General features: G+C 57.7%; 3 protein-coding genes across 5 annotated transcripts in view; 1 reads left to right on the top strand and 2 right to left on the bottom strand.

The window, feature by feature from the left end:
- The first annotated feature begins 3,154 nt into the window (after positions 1-3,154).
- On the top strand, positions 3,155-4,298 carry LOC132072171 (neurophysin 1-like). The gene is made up of 3 exons (XM_059470245.1): positions 3,155-3,274; positions 3,357-3,558; positions 4,249-4,298. The coding sequence occupies exons 1-3, from the start codon at positions 3,155-3,157 to the stop codon at positions 4,296-4,298; spliced, it is 372 nt and encodes a 123-aa protein (XP_059326228.1).
- A 456-nt stretch (positions 4,299-4,754) lies between these two features.
- LOC132072170 (small ribosomal subunit protein mS26-like) lies at positions 4,755-11,726 on the bottom strand. Its single transcript, XM_059470244.1, has 5 exons — positions 11,593-11,726; positions 8,148-8,318; positions 6,596-6,733; positions 5,563-5,686; positions 4,755-5,334 (listed from the first exon to the last, which is right to left on the bottom strand). Exons 1-5 carry the CDS (start codon positions 11,724-11,726, stop codon positions 5,203-5,205), a joined length of 699 nt encoding a protein of 232 aa, XP_059326227.1. The 3' UTR covers positions 4,755-5,202.
- Positions 11,727-15,195: 3,469 nt separating this feature from the next.
- The window catches only part of PTPRA (protein tyrosine phosphatase receptor type A), a 131,592-nt gene continuing 127,248 nt past the window's right edge, over positions 15,196-19,539 (bottom strand). For all 3 annotated transcript variants that reach the window (XM_059470824.1, XM_059470822.1, XM_059470823.1), the window contains 4 exons: positions 18,599-18,724; positions 17,282-17,433; positions 16,535-16,670; positions 15,196-15,832 (listed from right to left, as the gene is read on the bottom strand). In XM_059470824.1, the coding sequence (XP_059326807.1) occupies positions 15,758-15,832; positions 16,535-16,670; positions 17,282-17,433; positions 18,599-18,724 (489 nt within the window). In that variant the 3' untranslated portion in view covers positions 15,196-15,757. The remainder of the gene's footprint in view (positions 15,833-16,534; positions 16,671-17,281; positions 17,434-18,598; positions 18,725-19,539) is intronic.

Below are 19,539 nucleotides of genomic sequence, written 5' to 3'. Positions count from 1 at the left end.
ATCCAGGGGATGTGACGGGGGGCTCGGGATGGGGGTGCTGGAGAGTGTTCTGTCCCCAGATCCAACCAGGGGATCTGGCTGGGGGTCAGAATGGGGCTGCTGGAAGATTTTCTGTCCCCAGATCCAGGAGATCTGACTGGGGCTCAGGAAGGGGTGTTGGAGACTCTTCTGTCCCCAGATCCAGCCATGGGATCTGACTGGGGCTCAGGAAGGGGTGTTGGAGGATTTTCTGTCCCCAAATCCGCACAGATTGCAGTGGTTTGGCTGGGCTGGATGCAGGATTTGGGCTCTGTCCTTTCAGCTCCCAGGCAGAGCTGGAATTTGGGATCTGGCCATGGGGTCCCACCCAGCAGCACGGCCAGCCCCAGGGGACTGGGGACAGCTGGGATGTGGCACTGTCACCTTACCTCGTGCCTCTCTTTGGGGCAGACTTGGGGCCTCGCTGCCTTCAGCAATCAGCACAGCATCTACTAAAAATGATAAAAAGTCAGGAAAAGGAAGAAGAACCCCCAAATGCCTCAAGAGCTGAGAGGGATGTTTTTTTGGGAGGTGCTTTTCCTTTCCCAAGGAAGAAGGACCCCAAATCCCTCAAGAGCTGAGAGGTTTGGGCTCCCAGCTCCAAAGACCCCCCCAGGGCTGGTCCTATCTTTCCCCATCCCCTCTGGACACCCACAGGGAGGATCAGTCCCCATTATCCCCCAGTCACCCCCAGGATTTGGGGTATCCCAACCCTCTCCCGGCTCTCTTACCCTGCACGGTCCTGGCTCCGAGGTCTCTCCAGGCTGGCACTGGCCAGGGCACAGGGGACAGCTCGTCCTTTATAGTGTCCCTGAGGGAGGTGGCACCTCCCGGGAGGTGGAGCTCCCTGGCACCGGCGGGATCAGGGACACTCCCTGTGCCCCCAGGGGATGCAGGATCGATCCAGGACCTCCAGGATGGATCCAGGACCTGCAGGATTGATCCAGGACCTCCGGGATTGATCCAGGACCTCCGGGATTGATCCAGGACCTGCAGGATCGATCCAGGACCTCCGGGATCGATCCAGGACCTCCAGGACTGATCTAGGACCTCCGGGATTGATCCAGGACCTGCAGGATTGATCCAGGACCTCCGGGATCGATCCAGGACCTCCAGGATTGATCCAGGACCTCCGGGATCGATCCAGGACCTCCAGGATTGATCCAGGACCTGCAGGATCGATCCAGGACCTGCAGGACTGATCCAGGACCTGCAGGACTGATCCAGGACTTGCAGGATTGATCCAGAACCTCTAGGATTGATCCAGGACCTGCAGGATTGATCCAGAACCTCCAGGATTGATCCAGGACCTTCAGGGTTGATCCAGGACATGCAGGATCAATCCAGGATATCCAGGATCAATCCAGGACCTCCAGGATTGATCCAGGACCTGCTTCCCACATCCAGTGTCTGATCCCAGCCCTGGGGAAGGAGGGCAACCCCAAATCACCCCAAAATCATTGGGAAAGGGGTGACACCAGCATGGATGTGGGACTCCAAGCTGGGATGAGGGAACTGGGCTTTCAGCCCAGCTCCAGCACTTGGATTTTCCAAGATGCAGGATGTGAACCCCCAATATTCCTGCAGCACTGGGAATGTGTAGCTGAGCTGGGAATGCTCTGTCTGATGAACACCTCAAAATCAGGCAAAAATCCAGTCCCTAAAAAGCACCAGGGGCTGATAACTGGAGTTTTCCCCACTTTTCTACCTGAGACACATCTGGGCACCCCTGGAGCAGCCACAGGGGCTTTGGGGTGAAAATTCCCTCCCTCCATCCCCTGCTGCAGCCAGAGCTGAGCTGCTGGGGCAGCTGAGCCCCATTTCCAAGCCATTTCCATGGATGCCAGTGCCTGCCTTGTCCCCAGGGACTGGCCCTGACCCGGGCTGGGTGACAGGGACCTGGCTGCCCTCGTGGCAGCCTCGCTAAGTGGTGGATTTTGAAGCAAGCCAGAGGAACAGGAAAAGGTCATGGCTGTCCAGCTCTGGGCTGCCTAATTCCCAATTAAGGCAGTGCAGGGTAATGATCTCAGTGGACGTCAAGGTTTGTCCTCAGCAAGGAAATGTATTCAAGCTGGGAGCTCCTAATTGGGATAAGGAAGGCAAGGGGTGAGCAGGACCTTGGGTGGTTGCGTCAGCCTTCGGCCTCATCCTCGGTGCTGCCCCTCAGGGAGGAGGAGGGGGGACTTTGTGTGCTGGTGATGGGGCTCAGGACACCACCCTGAATCCCTGTGTGCAGCTCCAAGGAGAAGCAGTGGGGAAATTTGGGATTTCAGGCCTTTGCCTGGGAGGTTTGGTGTTCTCAGGTGGCTTTGGAGCTGTGGGATGAAAGTGGGTGGGGATGGGCTGGGTGTCACTGTTATCCCAGAGAGGGATGAGCCCAGTGCTGAGCATCCCCCAAAGGCCAGGGCCTACAAGGACATCCCCATGGATGATCCCAGAGGATTTGGGGCTGCTTCCTCCCACCCAAAGGGATCTGAAGCCAAGGGAAGCACACACCCTTCTCACCCTGCTCCTGATGGACACATCCCACCTGCAGCTGCCTTCCTTCATCCCTCCCCTCTCCATGCCAGAGGGGTTCCCAACGGGACACACCACAGCTCAGTGGCCCAAAGGGGCTGCCAGGGAAGGGCCCAAGCCCAGACTCCATCCACAACCTCCACACATCCATCCAGCTCCATCCACAACCTCCACACATCCATCCAGCTCCATCCACAACTTCCACGCATCCATCCAGCTCCATCCACAACTTCCACACATCCATCCAGCTCCATCCACAACTTCCACGCATCCATCCAGCTCCATCCACAACCTCCACACATCCATCCAGCTCCATCCACAACTTCCACGCATCCATCCAGCTCCATCCACAACCTCCACGCATCCATCCAGCTCCATCCACAACCTCCACACGTCCCTGCCAGACTCATCACTGAGGAGAAAACCAGCACCTTGTCCTTGACCTCACGTCCTCGACCTCTGGCTATTAGCCGAGCCCTCCGCTGTGGGAAGCAATGCCTTGTGGTTTTTAAGGAACACTGGTGACGCCGGTGCCAGAATCCCTAAGCAGGAGCCAGGACTATAAATACAGGGCCAGCAGTTGGGATGAGCAGCCACAAATCCCCCCTGTCCCGCCGCCATGTCCTGCAAGGCTCTGGCTCTCTGCCTCCTGGGGCTCCTGACTATTTCCTCTGCTTGCTACATCCAGAACTGCCCCATCGGGGGCAAACGAGCTGTGCTGGACATGGACATCAGGAAGGTAAGTCCTGGGAGGGCTTGGAGCACTCCCAACCCCATCCCTCCCTTCTCCCAACCTTTTTCTCCCCCCGTTCCCCGAGCAGTGCCTGCCCTGCGGCCCCCGGAACAAGGGCCACTGCTTCGGGCCCAACATCTGCTGCGGGGAGGAGCTGGGCTGCTACATCGGCACCTCGGAGGCGCTGCGCTGCCAGGAGGAAAACTTCCTGCCCACGCCCTGCGAGTCGGGACGCAAACCCTGCGGCTCCGGAGGGAGCTGCGCCGCCCCCGGCATCTGCTGCAGCACCGGTGAGGGCGGCACGGCATCCCGGGATTGCTGTCCCCAGCCCTGGCACAGCCGGGAGGGAATTCAGGGTTCTCAGAATAGTGGGAGAGGGGAGGATGGCCAAGGGATTCTTTGTCCCATCCGTGTGTCCAGACAGGGCACGCTCCAGGACCAGTCCAGACCCCAGGGATGAGACTGGGAGGGTTTGGGGCAGAGGGAAACAGACAGCAAACAAATTCTGGGGGCTGAGTAAGTGCAGGAGCCACGTCCCATCTGCTCTCATCAGTGTTTCTCAAAATCCCACCCTCCTCCCTAAATTAAACTGGCAGGGATCCTGCTGTAAATCCTGGAAAGCATCGGAGAATGGGGTGAGCAGGAGCTCAGCAAACCCCAGGGCTGGGGGGTCTCTGGGGGCTGGTTTTGGGGGTGTCCCTGGATGTTTGAGGCATTTCTGGGGGCTGCTTTTGGGGATCTCTGGGAGCTGGTTTGGAGAGTCCTTGAGGGCTGTTTTTTTGGGTTCTTGGGAGCTGGTTCAGAGGTTCCTGGGGGCTGTTTTGGGGGGTCCTTGGGGGCTACTTTGGGGATTTCTGGGAGCTGTTTGAGGCATCTTTGGGAGCTGGTTCAGAAGGTCCCTGGGGGCTGTTTTGGGGGGTCCCTGGGGTCAGGTGGGTGCTGCTTGATTTCACACCACACTCCCCCCTGTCTCCCCTCAGAGGGCTGTGGCACTGACTCATCCTGTGACCAGGAGCTGCTGTTGGTGTAGCCCAGCCAGGAGAGAACCTGCAGGATCCTGCATCCATCGCCGTCCCAGCCCCACCCTGGGCTGTGATTCAGACTGAAGTGATGAGCTTTGAGCTTAACTAGAAATAAAACTTGGACAGAAAAACAACCCAGCCACAAGTCTGTGGGTTTTGTGTGCTCGCTGGGTTGAGGTGCAGGCTTGGGAGAAGATACTTTTAGGGAAAAGTAGAGGTAAAAAGTGAGGGTTTCAGGTCAATGAACTGAGGGAGGGAGAGAGGGAAGGAGGGAGAGGGACCTGCAGACCATGGCTGAAACACAGCAAACTCCAGGCTCAGCCCAAAACCAGAAGTTTTAGGACAAAGCTGACCGCCTGCAAGACCCCAACAACCCAGAACACCCAAAGCCACTACAATTTTTTCTATATTGATGAATAAATTAAGCCTAAAGGGAGGAATAATGAGACACCAGAAATCCTGGATCATTCAGACACATTCTTGTTCAGCCACACCAAGGGATGTGCAAAGGAGGGTTTGAAGTGTGAAATCAGGATTACAATTAATTCCTTCCCCCAACAACAAAAAAAAGGGAAGGTCAGTGTTTCCTACAAATTCACTCAGCCCTCCTTTGCCTTTGGAAGCGTGCAGAGGAGCTGACAGCGAGGAGCTGAGCCAGGCTCTGCCTCAGGACTGCTCCTGCTCCCCCCACATGCTGTGCGTGAAGGATCCAAACACGTGGGAGGTGGGATCACAGGCACAGCAACAGGGCTGAGCTGCAGCCTCCAAGTTCCCCTCACCCCCTTTCCCTCAGCGTTAACCCTTTGGAGGCAGCACAGCCAGAGCCCTTCTCCACCACTTCAGAGGCCAATTTATACATTCCAAGGAAGGGTCTGTGTGTTCTGGGGGCTCTGGACACCAGAGCCAGGGCTGCTACGAGAGCACCGTGCGCCTGACGACGCGCCCGTCCTTGTCGATGGCGAAGTTGTAATTGCGGGGGTTGTCCAGGCACTCCTCGATCCGAGCCTCCAGGTTCTCGGGGGTGATGAAGTTTTTGGCTTCCTCCTGAAGCAAAGCACAAGGATTGTCCCCCTCAGGATTATCCCAGCCTGTTCCCAGAGCTCTGGCTCAAGCTCCCTCCCATCCACGCGCTGTCAACACCCCTGGAAGGTGCTGATGTGGTTCCCAGCTGCCAGCTGAGAAATCCGTGGAAAACAAGCCCACGGCTCCCACATGGCTCCCTGGCAGGGAATTCTGGCAAGCTGCTCCCCAGGAGGCACCAGCTGCTCTTACCTGCAGCTGGAGAACCTCCTTCTCCTTCTCCTCCAGGAAAGCCTCCATTTTCCTGGCCTGTTTCTCTGCAATCTCTGATTTCCTCCTCTTCTGCTCCTCCTCTTCTCTCCTGAGTCTCTCCTCTCTGCCAGGCAGAAAGGAAAATGTCATGGAGGAGGTGACACATCCACCCAGAGCACCTTGACTTGGCCCTCAGCAGCAGAAGGCACAGGAACCACGAGAGCTGCACAGGCAGATTTATTCAAACAGGTCAGGATTTCCCAGAATCACAGAATCAGTCAGGGTGGGAAAGGCTGTGTCCTCTTGTTCTCTGCTCCCAGGAAGATCCTGACCCATCCTGGCTGCACCCTCCTGTCAGGGAGTTGAGGACACTGACAAGGTCTCCCTTGAGCCTCCTTTGCCCAGGCTGAGCCCTCCCAGCTGCTCCTACCAGGATCTGAGTTCCAGACCCTTCCCCAGCTTTGCTGCCTTTCCCTGGAATATTCCAGCATCTCCAAGTCCTTCCTGAACTGGGGGGGCCAGAACTGGGCACAGCACTCGAGGTGTGGCCTCACACAGGGGAAGAATCCCTGCCCTGCTCCTGCTGGACCATTCCTGATCCAGGCCAGGAGCCTGCTTGGTCACCCGGGCACTCTGCTGGCTCGTGTCCAGCCTGCTGTCCATCTGTCCCCCAGGTCCCCTTCTGCCTGGCTGCTGTGCAGAACCCACACCTGCACTTGTTATCCCTCATTTCCTTGGATGCAGCCTGTGCAGGTCCCTTACAGAGCCCTCCTGCCCTGCAGCACACCCACACCCAGCTCAGTGCCACCTGCAGATCTGCTGCCGGTGAACTCAACCCCCTCATGGAGATCATCAGCAAAGGCATCAAACAGGGCTGGGGACACCCTGAGCCCTGGGGACACCTCTGGTGTGACCATTCCCCACCGGGCCTGGCCACGAACCAGTTCCTAACCAGGAATGACCCTGCCCAAGCTTCTCTGTGCCCAGCTGTGCCCGAGCAGTGCCCGCCGTGCCCTGCAGGGGCCGTGCTGACCTGCGGGCCCTCTGCCGGCCGTTCTCCTCCTCGTTCCAGGCCATCAGCCGCCGGTGCTCCTCCAGCTCCTCCGGCGAGCCCTCGGCGGTCAGGCGCTCCTCCCGCTTCTTCTGCAGCACCTCGGCCCTGAACTCCGCCCTGCAGGGCCGGGGGAGGGCGCTGAGCTCCTGCCCGGGGCCGGCAGCACAGCGGGGTCTGCCCGGACTGCCCCAGAGCAGAACCAGCCCCAGCACCCGGACCCAGCACCCTGCCCCTGCCCTGCCCCTCAGTGCTCCCAGTGCCACCACCCTGACCCTGCCCCTCAGTGCTCCCAGTGCCACCACCCTGACCCTGCCCCACAGAGCTCCCAGTGCCACCACCCTGCCCCTGCCCTGCCCCTCAGTGCTCCCAGTGCCACCACCCTGCCCCTGCCCCACAGAGCTCCCAGTGCCACCACCCTGCCCCTGCCCTGCCCCTCAGTGCTCCCAGTGCCACCACCCTGCCCCTGCCCTGCCCCTCAGTGCTCCCAGTGCCACCACCCTGCCCCTGCCCCACAGAGCTCCCAGTGCCACCACCCTGCCCCTGCCCTGCCCCTCAGTGCTCCCAGTGCCACCACCCTGCCCCTGCCCCTCAGTGCTCCCAGTGCCACCACCCTGCCCCTGCCCCACAGAGCTCCCAGTGCCACCACCCTGCCCCTGCCCTGCCCCTCAGTGCTCCCAGTGCCACCACCCTGCCCCTCAGTGCTCCCAGTGCCACCACCCTGCCCCTGCCCTGCCCCTCAGTGCTCCCAGTGCCACCCTGACCCTGCCCCACCGAGCTCCCAGTGCCACCATCCTCACTCTTCCCTGCCCCTCATCAGTGCAAACCCCACCACCCTTCCCAGCCCCCAGATCTCCCGGCTCCCGTTACAAAGTGCCCCGCAGCCACCCCTCCACTGCCCCACTGTCCCTCACAGCGGCCCCAAATGGCCACGAGGCCACACTCCCCTGCCTCACAGCCCCATATCCAGCCTCCCACCCCACAACCCTCTCTTGTTCCACATCAGCCCCCCAGCACTTCATTCAGCCTCCAACTCCACACCCAGAGCCACCCCCAACCTTCCCCTGCCCCAGAGCAGCCTCACAGCCCCATACACCTGCCCCACGGCCAGTCCTGCGCCCAATAAAGGCAGCCCCCAAAAACCCCATACCCAGCTCCTGCCCTTCAACCCTGCCCTGCCCCACAGCCAGTCCCTTTCCAAACCCACAACCACCCCCAGCCCCATAACCAGTCCCAACCTTCCCCTGCCAGTCCCTTTCCAAACCCACAACCACCCCCAGCCCCATAATCAGCCCCAGCCCATGTCCGACCTTCCCCTGCCCCATAACCAGTCCCTAACTCAAACCTACAACCCCTCCCCTGCCCCATAACCAGTCCCGACCTTCCCCTGCCCCACAGCCAGTTCCTTACCCAAACCCACATCCACCCCCAGTCCCAGCCCATGTCCGACCCCCCTGCCCCACAGCCGCCCCTGCCTCCAGCCCCCATCTCCACGGCCCCAGCCCAGCCCAGCCCTGCCCCGCAGCCCCGGTACCGGAGGGCGCTGAGCACCAGCCGGTGCTGCCGGTACCGCTCCTGCACCACCAGCAGCTCCTCGGGGTCCACGGGCGGCGGCAGCTTCACCCGGCCCACCTTGGACTTGGCGGGGGGGTCGTGCCGGGTCTTGCGGCCCCGCGCCGGCACCGCCCGCGGGCCCCAGGCGGGGCAGAGCCCCGGGAAGGAGCCGGAGCCGGGGCCGAGCCCCGGGAGCGGGACGGGCCCCGGGCGGCAGCGCCTCAGCGCCCGCAGCATGGCGGCGCCTGAGGGACCGCGCGGCGCGGAGAGTGACGTCACACCTGTGCGCCGCGCAACCGGAAGGGGGAGCGGGGCGTGATGGGAAATGGAGTTCGGGAGGGGAGAGGGACACGGACACCCGTGGGGACAAGGGACACCCTACACGGGACAGGGGCAGCCGTGGGGCAGGGACACTCTACAGGGGACACGGGCACCGGCGGGGATAGGGACACCCTACACGGGACAGGGGCACCCGTGGGACGCAGACAGCCAGGAGGCACGGACACCGGCAGGGACAGGGATATCCTACACGGGACAGGGACAGCCAGGGGACACGGATATCCGTGGGACAGGGACACCAGCGGGGATAGGGACACTCTACACGGGACAGGGACAGCCAGGGGACACGGACACCGGCAGGGATAGGGACACCCGAGGGACAGGGACAGCCAGAGGACACGGACATCCGTGGGGCAGGGACACCCTGCAGGGGATAGGGACACCCATGGGACACGGATATCCGTGGGGGGCAGGGACACCCGTGGGACATGGACATCCATGGGGCAAGGACACCCTAGACGGGACAGGGACAGTCAGGGGACACATGGACACCGGCTGGGATAGGGACAGCCAGGGACAGGCAGGGGACACGGACATTCGTGGGGCAGTGACACCCTTCACGGGGACAGGGAAATCTGTGGGACACGGACACCGGCGGGGACAAGGAGACCCGTGGTACAAGGACAGCGGCGGGGACAGTGACACCCTATACGGGACAGGGACACCCCACGGGCACCTACGGGACAGGGACAGCCCCCAGGGACAGGGACACTGTCACGGGACAGGTCTGGGGACAGGGACAGCCCCACGGGACACGGCACCCCAAAATCGGACGCCCGCCCCCTGGGACACGAATTGCCCACCCAAGGATCCCAAGGAACGCGACCCCCGCCCCCCCCGGGCACGGCATCCCCCTGGGGACACCGCTGTCCCCGCTGTCCCCATGCCACCCCCGCCAGTCCCTCCATCACCATCACTCTCACAGATCCCCCCCAGCCCCTTTATTCCCCTCGGGGGGGTCCCGGGTCGCTCCCGCGGGGTTCGGTGCCTCCGGTCAGGGGCGCAGAGCGGGGGGCTGCGGGAGAGGGGCGGGGGGAGCGGTCAGTGCCGGTACCGGGGACCCCCAGATCGGTCAAACCCCACCCCGGGGACCCCCCAGATGGATCAGACCCGGTCCCGGGAACCCCTGGGATGGTCAGTCCCCGTCCCAGGGACCCCCAGCCTCGGTCAGACCCGGTCCCGGGGACCCCCAGGACCCCAAGAATGGATCAGTGCCCTTCCCGAGGACCCCCCAGGATGGGTCACTCCCGGTCTCCCGGACCCCCCAACACCCCCAGATCGGTCAGTCCAAGTCTTAGAGACCCCCAGCACCCCCAAAATCTGACCCCCAGGATGGGTCAGTCCTGGTCCCGGGGACACCCAGCACCCTCAGGATGGGTCAGACCCGGTCTCGGGGATCCCCCAGGACCCCCAGATCGGTCAGACTCCGTCCCGGGGACCCCCAGGATGGCTCAGAGCCCGTCCCAGGAACCCTCCAGCACCCCCAGGATTGGTCAGACCCGGTCTCGGGGATCCCCCAGGACCCCCAGGATGGGTCAATCCCGGTCCTGGGGACCCCCAGATCGGTCAGACCCCGTCCCGGGGACACCCAGGATGGCTCAGTCCTGGTCCAGGAACCCTCCAGCACCCCCAGGATAGGTCAGACCCGGTCCCGGAGACCCCCAAGACCCCCAGGACTGGTCAGTCCCGGTGTTGGACACCCTACAGCACCCCCAGGATGGGTCAGACCCACTCCCGGGGACCCCCCCAGGACCCCCGGCCCCGTCCCCGCTCACCGGCAGCGGCTCCTCCCGCCGGGGGGGACACGGGAGGGGACGGCAGCGCCCCAGAGGGGACGGGACCTGCGGGAGGAGGGGGGGAAAAGGGAGAAAAGCAGCCGGGATTGGGGGGGGTCACCCCATGGATGGGGGGAAAGGGATTCGGGGAGGAAGGGAAATGGGAGGGGATGATAAACACGGGAAAAGGGGATGAACTGTGGGGGGGGGGATAAATCAGGGAGGGGGACAAACTGGGGGATTTTAGCCCTTGGGGGTGATAAACCCTGATAATTCAGTGAGGGGGATAACCTGGGGCAGTTTTAGCCCGTAGGGTTGATAAACACGGATAATTCAGGGAGGGGAATAACCCGGAGTGATAAACACAGATAATTCAGGGAGGGGGATCTACTGGGGTGGGATTTATAGCCTGTGAGAGTGATAAATCCGGATAATTTAGAGAGGGGGATAACCCAGAGAGATAAACCCGAATAACTCAGGGAGAGGGATAAACTGGGGGGGGGGGGGGGGGGGGGGGGATTTTAGCCCGTGGGGGTGATAAATCAGGATAATTCGGGGAGGGGAATAAACTGGGGAGGGGTTTATAGCTCATGGGGTGATAAACCTGGATAATTCAGTGAGGGGGACAACCTGGGGTGGCATTTATAGCTCGTGGGGGTGATAAACCTGAATAATTCAGGGAGGAGGAAAACCCAGGGTGACAAACCCAGATAATTCAGGGAGGGGGATAATCCGGGGTGATAAACCTCGAAAATTCAGGGAGGGGGATAAACTGGGGTGATAAACTCGGATAATTCAGAGATAACCTGGGGAGGTGATAAATCCAGATAACTCAGGGAAGGGGATGAACTGAGGGATTTTAGCCCCTGGGGTTGATAAACCCGGATAATTTAGGGAGAGGGATAACCTGGGGGGATTTTAGCCCGTGGGGGTGATAAATCAGGATAATTCAGGGAGGGGGATAAACTGGGGTGATAAACCCGGATAATTCAGGCAGGGGGATAACCCGGGGGGATTTAAGCCCGTGGGGGTGATAAACCCGCAGTGGGGTTTAACCTGGGGCAGAGATAAATCCAAGAACTCAGGGAGGGATAATCGCGGGACGGGGACAGGGTTCCGAGGGGATACAGCCCAGGGAGGATAATTTGGGGCAGCGTAACTCGGGCAGGGATAACCCAGAGGGATTTTAACCCCAGGACAGGATGGGGGGCGCACAAACCCTGGGCAGGGGGACACGGGCGGGGTGGGCATCACCCGGGAGGGACGGGGGTGACCCGGAGGGGGGTGACCCGCGGGGGACACCCTACCTGGAGGTCGCTGGGGGTCCGCAGGTCCCGCTTGCCCCCCGGGTACCACCCGTGGGACCAGTGCTGGCCGCGGGCGCGGGGCAGGGCGCAGCTCAGCAGCAGCAGCGCCAGCAGCAGCAGCGACCCGCGGGGTGCCATGGCCGGGGGCTGCGGGGACACGGGGGCACTGTCACACCGGGATCTGCTGCGGGGACACGGGGGCACTGTCACACCGGGATCTGCTCCGGGGACACGGGGGGCACTGTCACACCGGGATCTGCTCCGGGGACACGGGGGGCACTGTCACACCGGGATCTGCTCCGGGGACACGGGGGCACTGTCACACCGGGATCTGCTCCGGGGACACGGGGGCACTGTCACACCGGGATCTGCTATGGGGACACGGGGGCACTGTCACACCGGGATCTGCTCCGGGGACACGGGGGGCACTGTCACACCGGGATCTGCTCCGGGGACACGGGGGGCACTGTCACACCGGGATCTGCTCCGGGGACACGGGGGGCACTGTCACACCGGGATCTGCTCCGGGGACACGGGGGGCACTGTCACACCGGGATCTGCTCCGGGGACACGGGGGGCACTGTCACACCGGGATCTGCTCCGGGGACACGGGGGCACTGTCACACCGGGATCTGCTATGGGGACACGGGGGGCACTGTCACACCGGGATCTGCTATGGGGACACGGGGGGCACTGTCACACCGGGATCTGCTATGGGGACACGGGGGCACTGTCACACCGGGATCTGCTCCGGGGACACGGGGACACTGTCACACCGGGATCTGCTCCGGGGACACGGGGGCACTGTCACACCGGGATCTGCTATGGGGACACGGGGGCACTGTCACACCGGGATCTGCTATGGGGACACGGGGGCACTGTCACACCGGGATCTGCTATGGGGACACGGGGGCACTGTCACACCGGGATCTGCTATGGGGACACGGGGGACACTGTCACACCGGGATCTGCTATGGGGACACCCCCGGGGGCTGTGGGAGGGCTGAGCACCCGAGGGTGCTGCCTGGGGCGGTTTGGGTTCGGTAGGAGCACAGGGGTTGGGTGAGGGGATGGAGATGCAGAGGGGGTGCACCCATGGGTGGTGCTGGGGTGGGTTTGGGATGCAGAGGGGGTGAGGACTGTGGGTGGGTTTGGGATGCAGATCCAGAGGGGGTGAGCACCCGTGGGTGGGTTTAGGATGGAGATCCAGAGGGGATGAACACCCCTGGATGGTGCTGGTGTGGGTTTGGGATGCAGATGATGGAGGAGATGACCCAGCATCACTTTGGGGTGGCTTTAGGATGGAGATGCAGAGGGGATGAGAGCCCATGGGTGGGCTTGTGATGGAGATGCAGAGAGGGTGAGCACCCATGGGTGGGTTTGGGATGCAGATCCAGAGGGGATGAGCACTCTGGGTGCCCTTTGGGGCTGGGGAAGCCGGAGGGGCTCAGCACCCCGGGGTGCTGCTGGGGTTTGGATCCAGCATGGACGCTCCCCCCATCCCCCAGACCCCTTTTGGCGTCTGATTTGGGGCAAGCAGGACCCCCCAACCCGGGGCCAACCCGTGCCATGGCCGGGGCAGCCTCACCTGGGCGGGATCCGGAGGTGGCGGTGCCGGTGGTGCCGGTGGTGACAGTGGCCGGTGTCGGTGGTGGCAGTGGTGACAGTGGCCGGTGGTGGCAGTGGCCGGCAGGGCAGGCACCGCTATTTGAAGGGCTCGGTGACAGTGACGTCGGCCCAGCCACCGTTCCCACGGGGGACAGTGACCTCGCTGATGGCATCGCCCTCCTCGTGCCAGTGCCCGGTGCCTCCTTGTCCCCAAATGCCTCTGGCACCACAGAACAGCACCCTGAGCCTCCTGTTTGGGGATTCTGCCCCAGAAGGGGCTCATTTCCCATTTCCTGGCAGCTGGGAAAGGGATGGATGCAGATTGTCCCCCTGCAGCTCCATGGATGCTCTTGTTGAAAGGAGAGGAGCAAATTCCCCATGCCTCAGTTTCCCTGCCCCCATTTCCTTGGTTCTCCCCCCATTTCAAATCTGTCACCCCCAAAGTGGGGCTGGATGCTGGCAGTGGCCATGGAGCCCACAGCTCCCAGCTCAGGGGATGTGGCAGAGTTTGGGAAGGGGATTTAGGCAGGATCTGGCCCTGGATTATCTCCAGCAGCTGCTCATCTCTCTGATATTTGCAGTTGGATGCAGGATGGGGTTGTGCAGATGCTGTGGCAAAAGCTCAAGGCAGCTCCTGGCACCCCAAAATTTCCCCAAACACCCTGAGATCCTGGGGATGGAGGAAAAAAGGGAAATGGAGGGACTTGTTGGGGTGGTCCACGTTCCTTGGTGGAGCACCTGTGGGGACGAATGAAACCCTCCTGTTCAAGGAGGGTCCCCATTCCTTTGGGGTCACCACATTTAGTTCTGAGTGTGACAGCCTTGGCCCAAAGCCCCCAAAATTTAGGAGCTGGAATTTGTTAGCAACTGGGGCTCATGAGGGGTGCCAGGTGATGAAGTGGGGATGGTGGCAGCAGCAAAGCAATTTTTGGGGGTGTTTTGGGTTTCTGAGGGTGCCCCCTTGCCTGTGTGCCTCCACTGAATCCTGCCTGGCTGGAAAAAGCTGAAAATACTTGGATACTCTGACTCCTGGGCTGGTTTTACCCAGAATTTCCAGGATTTCAACCCCATATCCTGAGATTAGGACATCCCTGTCAACATTCCTGGGCCCTGCCACCCACCCTGTGCTCCCCAGCACTGTTGGGGTGTCCAGAGAAATCCTGGGGGTGAAGCCTCTGCTCCAAACCAGCTCTGCCAGTGCCTGCAGAGGGGATGGAGCTCCCCCATTAACCTGGCCATGGTGCCCCTGACTGCAGGAGGGACAAGGAAAGTCTTTCCTCAGCCTCTGCTTCATAAGAAAATAATAAAATCACCCATATTAACCTTTTTTTTTTCTAATATACAAGTGTGCACCTCTGCTCCTCAGGATATTTTGTAAGCCTTTGGATTTTTCTTGGAAGAGAGCAGGCCTGGAGTGGGGATTTGGGAAGAATCCTGCCCTGGGAGGGTGGTGAGGCCCTGGCACAGGGGGTCCAGAGAAGCTGTGGCTGCTCCTGGATCCTTGGGAGTGTCCAAGGCCAGGCTGGATGAGGTTTGGAGAGATCTGGGACAGTGGGAGGTGTCCCTGCCATGGATATTGGATTGGATATTCTATGAGATCCACCCCAAACCATTCCCTCATTCTGAGATCTCTCAGGGTGCCAGGAAAAATAATCTGACATCTCCCCCAGCAGCTGGGGATGGAGCTCACCTGGTACAGAGAGCCCCAGCAGGGATGGCAGTGCCCACCCTCAGCTCAGGGCCACAGGGCCAGCCCAAATCCCTGCCCTAAAATCCAGCTCCAAACACACAGACCTTTCCTTCAGGGAGCAAAAAATCCTTTTGTTTTTCTGGGTTTTGCTTTTTTGGGGTTGAAATCCCAACATTTGGGTGCTGTTGTGTGGCAATTACAGTTTCCAAACCAGCAGTACATGGTGGCCTGACCCCGAGAGAAGAAAGTATTTTAGCTTTTGCTACAAAAATGAGGGTATTTATATATAAACACACACACAGAATGAGCTTTTTGGTTTTTTCTCCTCATTTTTTTTTTAGAGCTGACCAGCAGAAAAATGTGAAACCATTTCCCTGCAGGTTTGGAAAAGCTTGTGCTGGTGGGGTTGTGCTGATGGGGGAGGGTTTGGGTTTTGTTTCAGATGAGATCCAGGATATCTTTCTTTCCTTTTTTTTTTTTTTTAAAAGGTTTTACTCCCTCAAGAAAAAAAAAAAAAAAAAAAAAGAGATTTACAAACAAAATAACAGCCTGTATCAACTCTCCAGAAGAGAGATGGTATGACAATATTAATCCAAACATCAAGCTATTTAATTCCCCAATAAAACATTGGAAAAAAAGGAGCCAACAGTATCTGCACTAACACTTTGCTACATATAAAATCTCCAGCTAATATGAAGCTTATGGTACCAACCTCTAAAACAGTTAAGATATATACACATAGGTTTTGCTTTTTGTTTTGTTTGGGGGGGTATATTAACAAACAGAATATTACAAAATATTAAAGAAGGCAACTCTTCTGTCATTTGTTTCAGGGAGGGTGGGTGTGGATTTTTTTTGTTCCTGTTTTTCTTCACTTGAAGTTGGCGTAGTCTGAGAAGGCGTCGATGTATTCCTGCACCACCTTGTAGCAGAATTCGTACTGTTCCTGTGGGAGTTCAGAGAGAGCAGGGTCACAGCAGGAAAATCCACACCTCAGACAGCTTGGGCAGGTGTCCAGAGCAGGTCCCACCTCCCTGTGACCCCCAAACCCTTCCTGGGGTACTCATGGCCAAAGAAATTCTGCTTTCCCCTTCCCTCTCTGAGGTTCTGTTTGGATCCCAAAAGATTTTTCTTCTAAAACCCTGAGCAAACCCCTCTTGCAAGACCCCACCCAGCCCCAACTCTACCAATGTACAGGGTTCCACAGCCACTCCAGGACATTCTTCCAGGAGTTTCAGCTCATTAATGTATGGATTGTGGCTGAGGATGTCCCTAAGGAGGTTCCTACAACTTCTGTCCGTGCTTTAAAGGCATTTGATGCCTTAACAAGAGGAAGGGGAGACAGCTCCTGGCCCACCCTCACAAATCATGGATCCCAGAATGGTTTGGGTTGGAATGAACCTTGAAGGTTGGAAGGAACCTTGAGATTGCTCCAACCCCCTGCCATGGGCAGGGACACCTTCCACTGTCCAGGTTGCTCCAAGCCCCATCCAGCCTGGCCCTGGACACTTCCAGGGATGATGAACCCACATCTCCCCTTACTCCCTCTTCCATGAGAGCAAAACCCTTGAACCAAAGAGGTTTTTGCTCAGCACTGAGCCCCCCAGCCCATCCTTGCTGAGGTTCTGGTGGGGCAGGAGGCACCTACCAGTGTCTGCACCATGTGTGGCCTCTGTAGTCTTAAACTCTTGACTGTCTGAAAGACATCGAGGATGGCCTCTGCCTTCACCCTCTCCAGGACAGTGCTCAGTGCACAGAAGGTGCCCGTTCTTCCTGCTCCAGCACTGGGAAAGAGAAACCAGGAGCTCAGGGAACACCCCTGATGGCTTTGCCCAGAGGACAATCCAGAGGAGTCAGCCCTGCCCCAGTGCCACTGTCATATTTTCTGGAAAATCCCTTTGCCCAGGATTTCTCTCCTGGGAAGCTGAGAAGCCTCAGAGAAAAAGGGAAGCAATATTATCTCATTTGCTTGTCCTGTGTTTTGCTGGTTTGGAATGTGGTTTGGAGATTGTTTACCAACAGGTGATTGATTGCTTTATTGGTTTCATGTAGATTGTTTTCATTTAATGACCAATCACCATCAAGTTGTGTCAGGGCACAGGAAAGAGTCACGAGTTTACATTATTATCTTTTAGCCTTCTGTCTGTATCCTTTCTCTATTCTTTGGTCTAGTTTAGTTTAATATTCTTTAATACAATATAGATCATAAAATAATAAATTAGCCTTCTAAGAACATGGAGTCAGATTCACCATTCCTCCCAACAACCCCAAAAATACCCCACCCCAGCCTCTCCCATTTTACCCAGGACACAATTTGGGATTGTGACCATCTGCCAATCTCCTGGTGGAGCAGATCCCTCAGAGGGGTGGCCCAGCTGCTCCAGCCAGGCTTTACCTGCAGTGCACAGTGATGGGGTGGTTTCCAGACTGCTGCTGCTGCTTCTGCACCGCTGCAATGATGTTGATCATCCCCTTCCCATCCCCGGGGATCCCAACCTCTGGCCAGCCATGGAAGTGAAACTGCCGGATCTGTCGGCTCTTGTTCTCCTGTGGGGAGGGCACAGCTCCAGGTCAGGCTGGGGGATCTGTACCCAGGAACCCAGGGGGGATCAGGGCTTTGGGGTAACAATCCCTGCTTGGGGAGGAGCAGCATTCCCAGGGCAAGGAGCAGGGGAAATGTGGGCAATGGGGAGCAGGAGGGAGATAAGTTTTAGTATAGCATAATATAATTATAATATAATATAATATAATATAATATAATATAATATAATATAATATAAGCCTTCTAAGAACATGGAGTCAGATTGATAATTTCCTTCCTGCCATGGGGGACCCTGAAAATACCACAGGGATTCTTGGAAGAAGCAAGCAAAATCCTTGTAGGTGGAGGGGTGGCATTCCCAGGGCAATGAGTAGGGGAAATGTGGGGAATGGGGGGTAGGAGGGAGATAAGTTCTAATATAGCATTCTTTAATATAATATCATAAAAAAATAAATTAGCCTTCTAAGAACATGGAGTCAGATTCATCACTTCCTTCCTGCCATGGGGGACCTTGAAAGTACCACAGGGATTTTTGGAAGAAGCAAGCAAATTCCTTGCAGGAAAGCTGCTTGTGGAGGAATGGCATTTCCAGGGCAAGGAGGAAGGGAAGTGTGGGGAATGGGGAGCAGGAGGGAGGCTTGGTGGTGAGGGCAGCAGGAATGAGCAGCAGGACAGGGATACAGGGATAAAATCCCTTTGGGACAATGGGGAGCTGATGGAGCTGAGGGAACACCAGCAGGGGCTCATGGCAGTGAAACCCAGGAGCACGCAGAGGTCCCCAGGTGTCACAGACATATTTTCTGAAAAATCCTTTCACTAGGATCTTTTCTCCTGAGAAGCTGGGAAGCTTCTCCATCTTTTGCTACTTTGGAATGTGATTTGGAGAATTGTTTACCCAGCATGTGAAATTGTTTTTAATTAATGACCAATGACAGCCACCTGTGTCAGACTCTCTGAGTCTGTCACGAGATTTTATTATTCATTCCTTTCTAGCTTTCTGATTAAATCTCCTCTATTTCTTTAGGATATAATTTTCTTTTAATATAATATATATAATAAAATAATAAATCAGCCTTCTGAAACACAGAGTCAAGATTCTCATCTCTTCCCTCATCCTGGGGACTCTCAAACACCACCCACCCCACCAAGGGGGAGCAGCCAGGCTCTTACCCTGGTGTTGGTCACCAGCAGGTCCCTCACTGTGTAGCTCTCACACTCCTCCTCCTTCTTCAGCTCCACCGTGATGTCCCCGTAGGACACGGAGCCGTCGGACGGCCAGTACTGGGCACACTTCTCCTGAGGAGGCAGCACAGGAGGGTTGGGAAGGATGAAAGTTTTGACAAGAAAGTCTCACAGATGTGTGTGCTTAGCAGAAAGATTCTTGAGTGTAGAGTTTGGTGAAGGAATAGAGATGGAAGCAAGTTTTGATATAGAAGAAAAGAATTGCTGAGCCAGTCTCACTGGATAACCAAGGAGGCAAAGGCTGTGTTAGTTAGAAGGGGTTTTTATGACAAAGAACAAAGGATAAACCCACGCCAAACAAGAAGATGTTTTTACCAAGCAGAAAGAGAGCACAGGCAAAAAAGTCAGCAAATGTTGCAAGTAGAAAAAAGGTTTCATAATTTTCTACTGTAAGAAAACTGAAAAACAACTTCTGGCTTAAACTGTAATCCACTAACTTTTAGTAACTGGAGAACACTAACATGAATATGGTAATTACAGTAGTTATGATAGGCTAGAGATAAAAGTTAAGGTATAGATTGGTTCTACTGTATGAAGATGCTCAGCAAAGAAAAGTCTATAATGCATTATAACCAAAAGAAAAGTCTATAATGCATTGTAACCTAAACTCAGGGTCTCCAGGCCTGCCTGCAGCTGGAGCTGACAGCTGTGGGCACAGCTCTGTCACCCACAGCCCTGGACTGCTGTGACATCTTGGATGTAAGAAACTGCATTTTGGAGAGCCCCTGGAGTCCCACATCTCTCATTCAGGCTCTTACAAAGGAGGCCACACGGTGAGTAACCCCTATTTTTCCCATGGATTTGGATAGAAGAATCTCCTGGCAGCTGCCCAACCCCAGGTGGTGTTGAGTTTTACTGGATCATGCAAA

The sequence above is a fragment of the Ammospiza nelsoni genome, chromosome 4 (genome assembly GCF_027579445.1).
Source record: "Ammospiza nelsoni isolate bAmmNel1 chromosome 4, bAmmNel1.pri, whole genome shotgun sequence".
NCBI lineage: Eukaryota > Metazoa > Chordata > Aves > Passeriformes > Passerellidae > Ammospiza > Ammospiza nelsoni.
This window is presented reverse-complemented; position numbering and strand designations above follow the sequence as displayed.

What these genes read in the sequence shown, in the direction of transcription:
- LOC132072170 (XM_059470244.1), bottom strand. Translation starts at nt 11,726, where the DNA reads ATGGCACCCCGCGGGTCGCTGCTGCTGCTGGCGCTGCTGCTGCTGAGC. An exon ending in CTGCGGACCCCCAGCGACCT is followed by an intron (nt 8,319 to 11,592) that starts CCAGGTAGGGTG and finishes CCCGGGGCTCTG; the next exon opens with CCCCGCCTGGGGCCCGCGGG. An exon ending in AGGAGGTTCTCCAGCTGCAG is followed by an intron (nt 5,335 to 5,562) that starts GTAAGAGCAGCT and finishes GCTTTGCTTCAG; the next exon opens with GAGGAAGCCAAAAACTTCAT.
- LOC132072171 (XM_059470245.1), top strand. Translation starts at nt 3,155, where the DNA reads ATGTCCTGCAAGGCTCTGGCTCTCTGCCTCCTGGGGCTCCTGACTATT. An exon ending in TGGACATGGACATCAGGAAG is followed by an intron (nt 3,275 to 3,356) that starts GTAAGTCCTGGG and finishes TTCCCCGAGCAG; the next exon opens with TGCCTGCCCTGCGGCCCCCG. An exon ending in CGGCATCTGCTGCAGCACCG is followed by an intron (nt 3,559 to 4,248) that starts GTGAGGGCGGCA and finishes GTCTCCCCTCAG; the next exon opens with AGGGCTGTGGCACTGACTCA.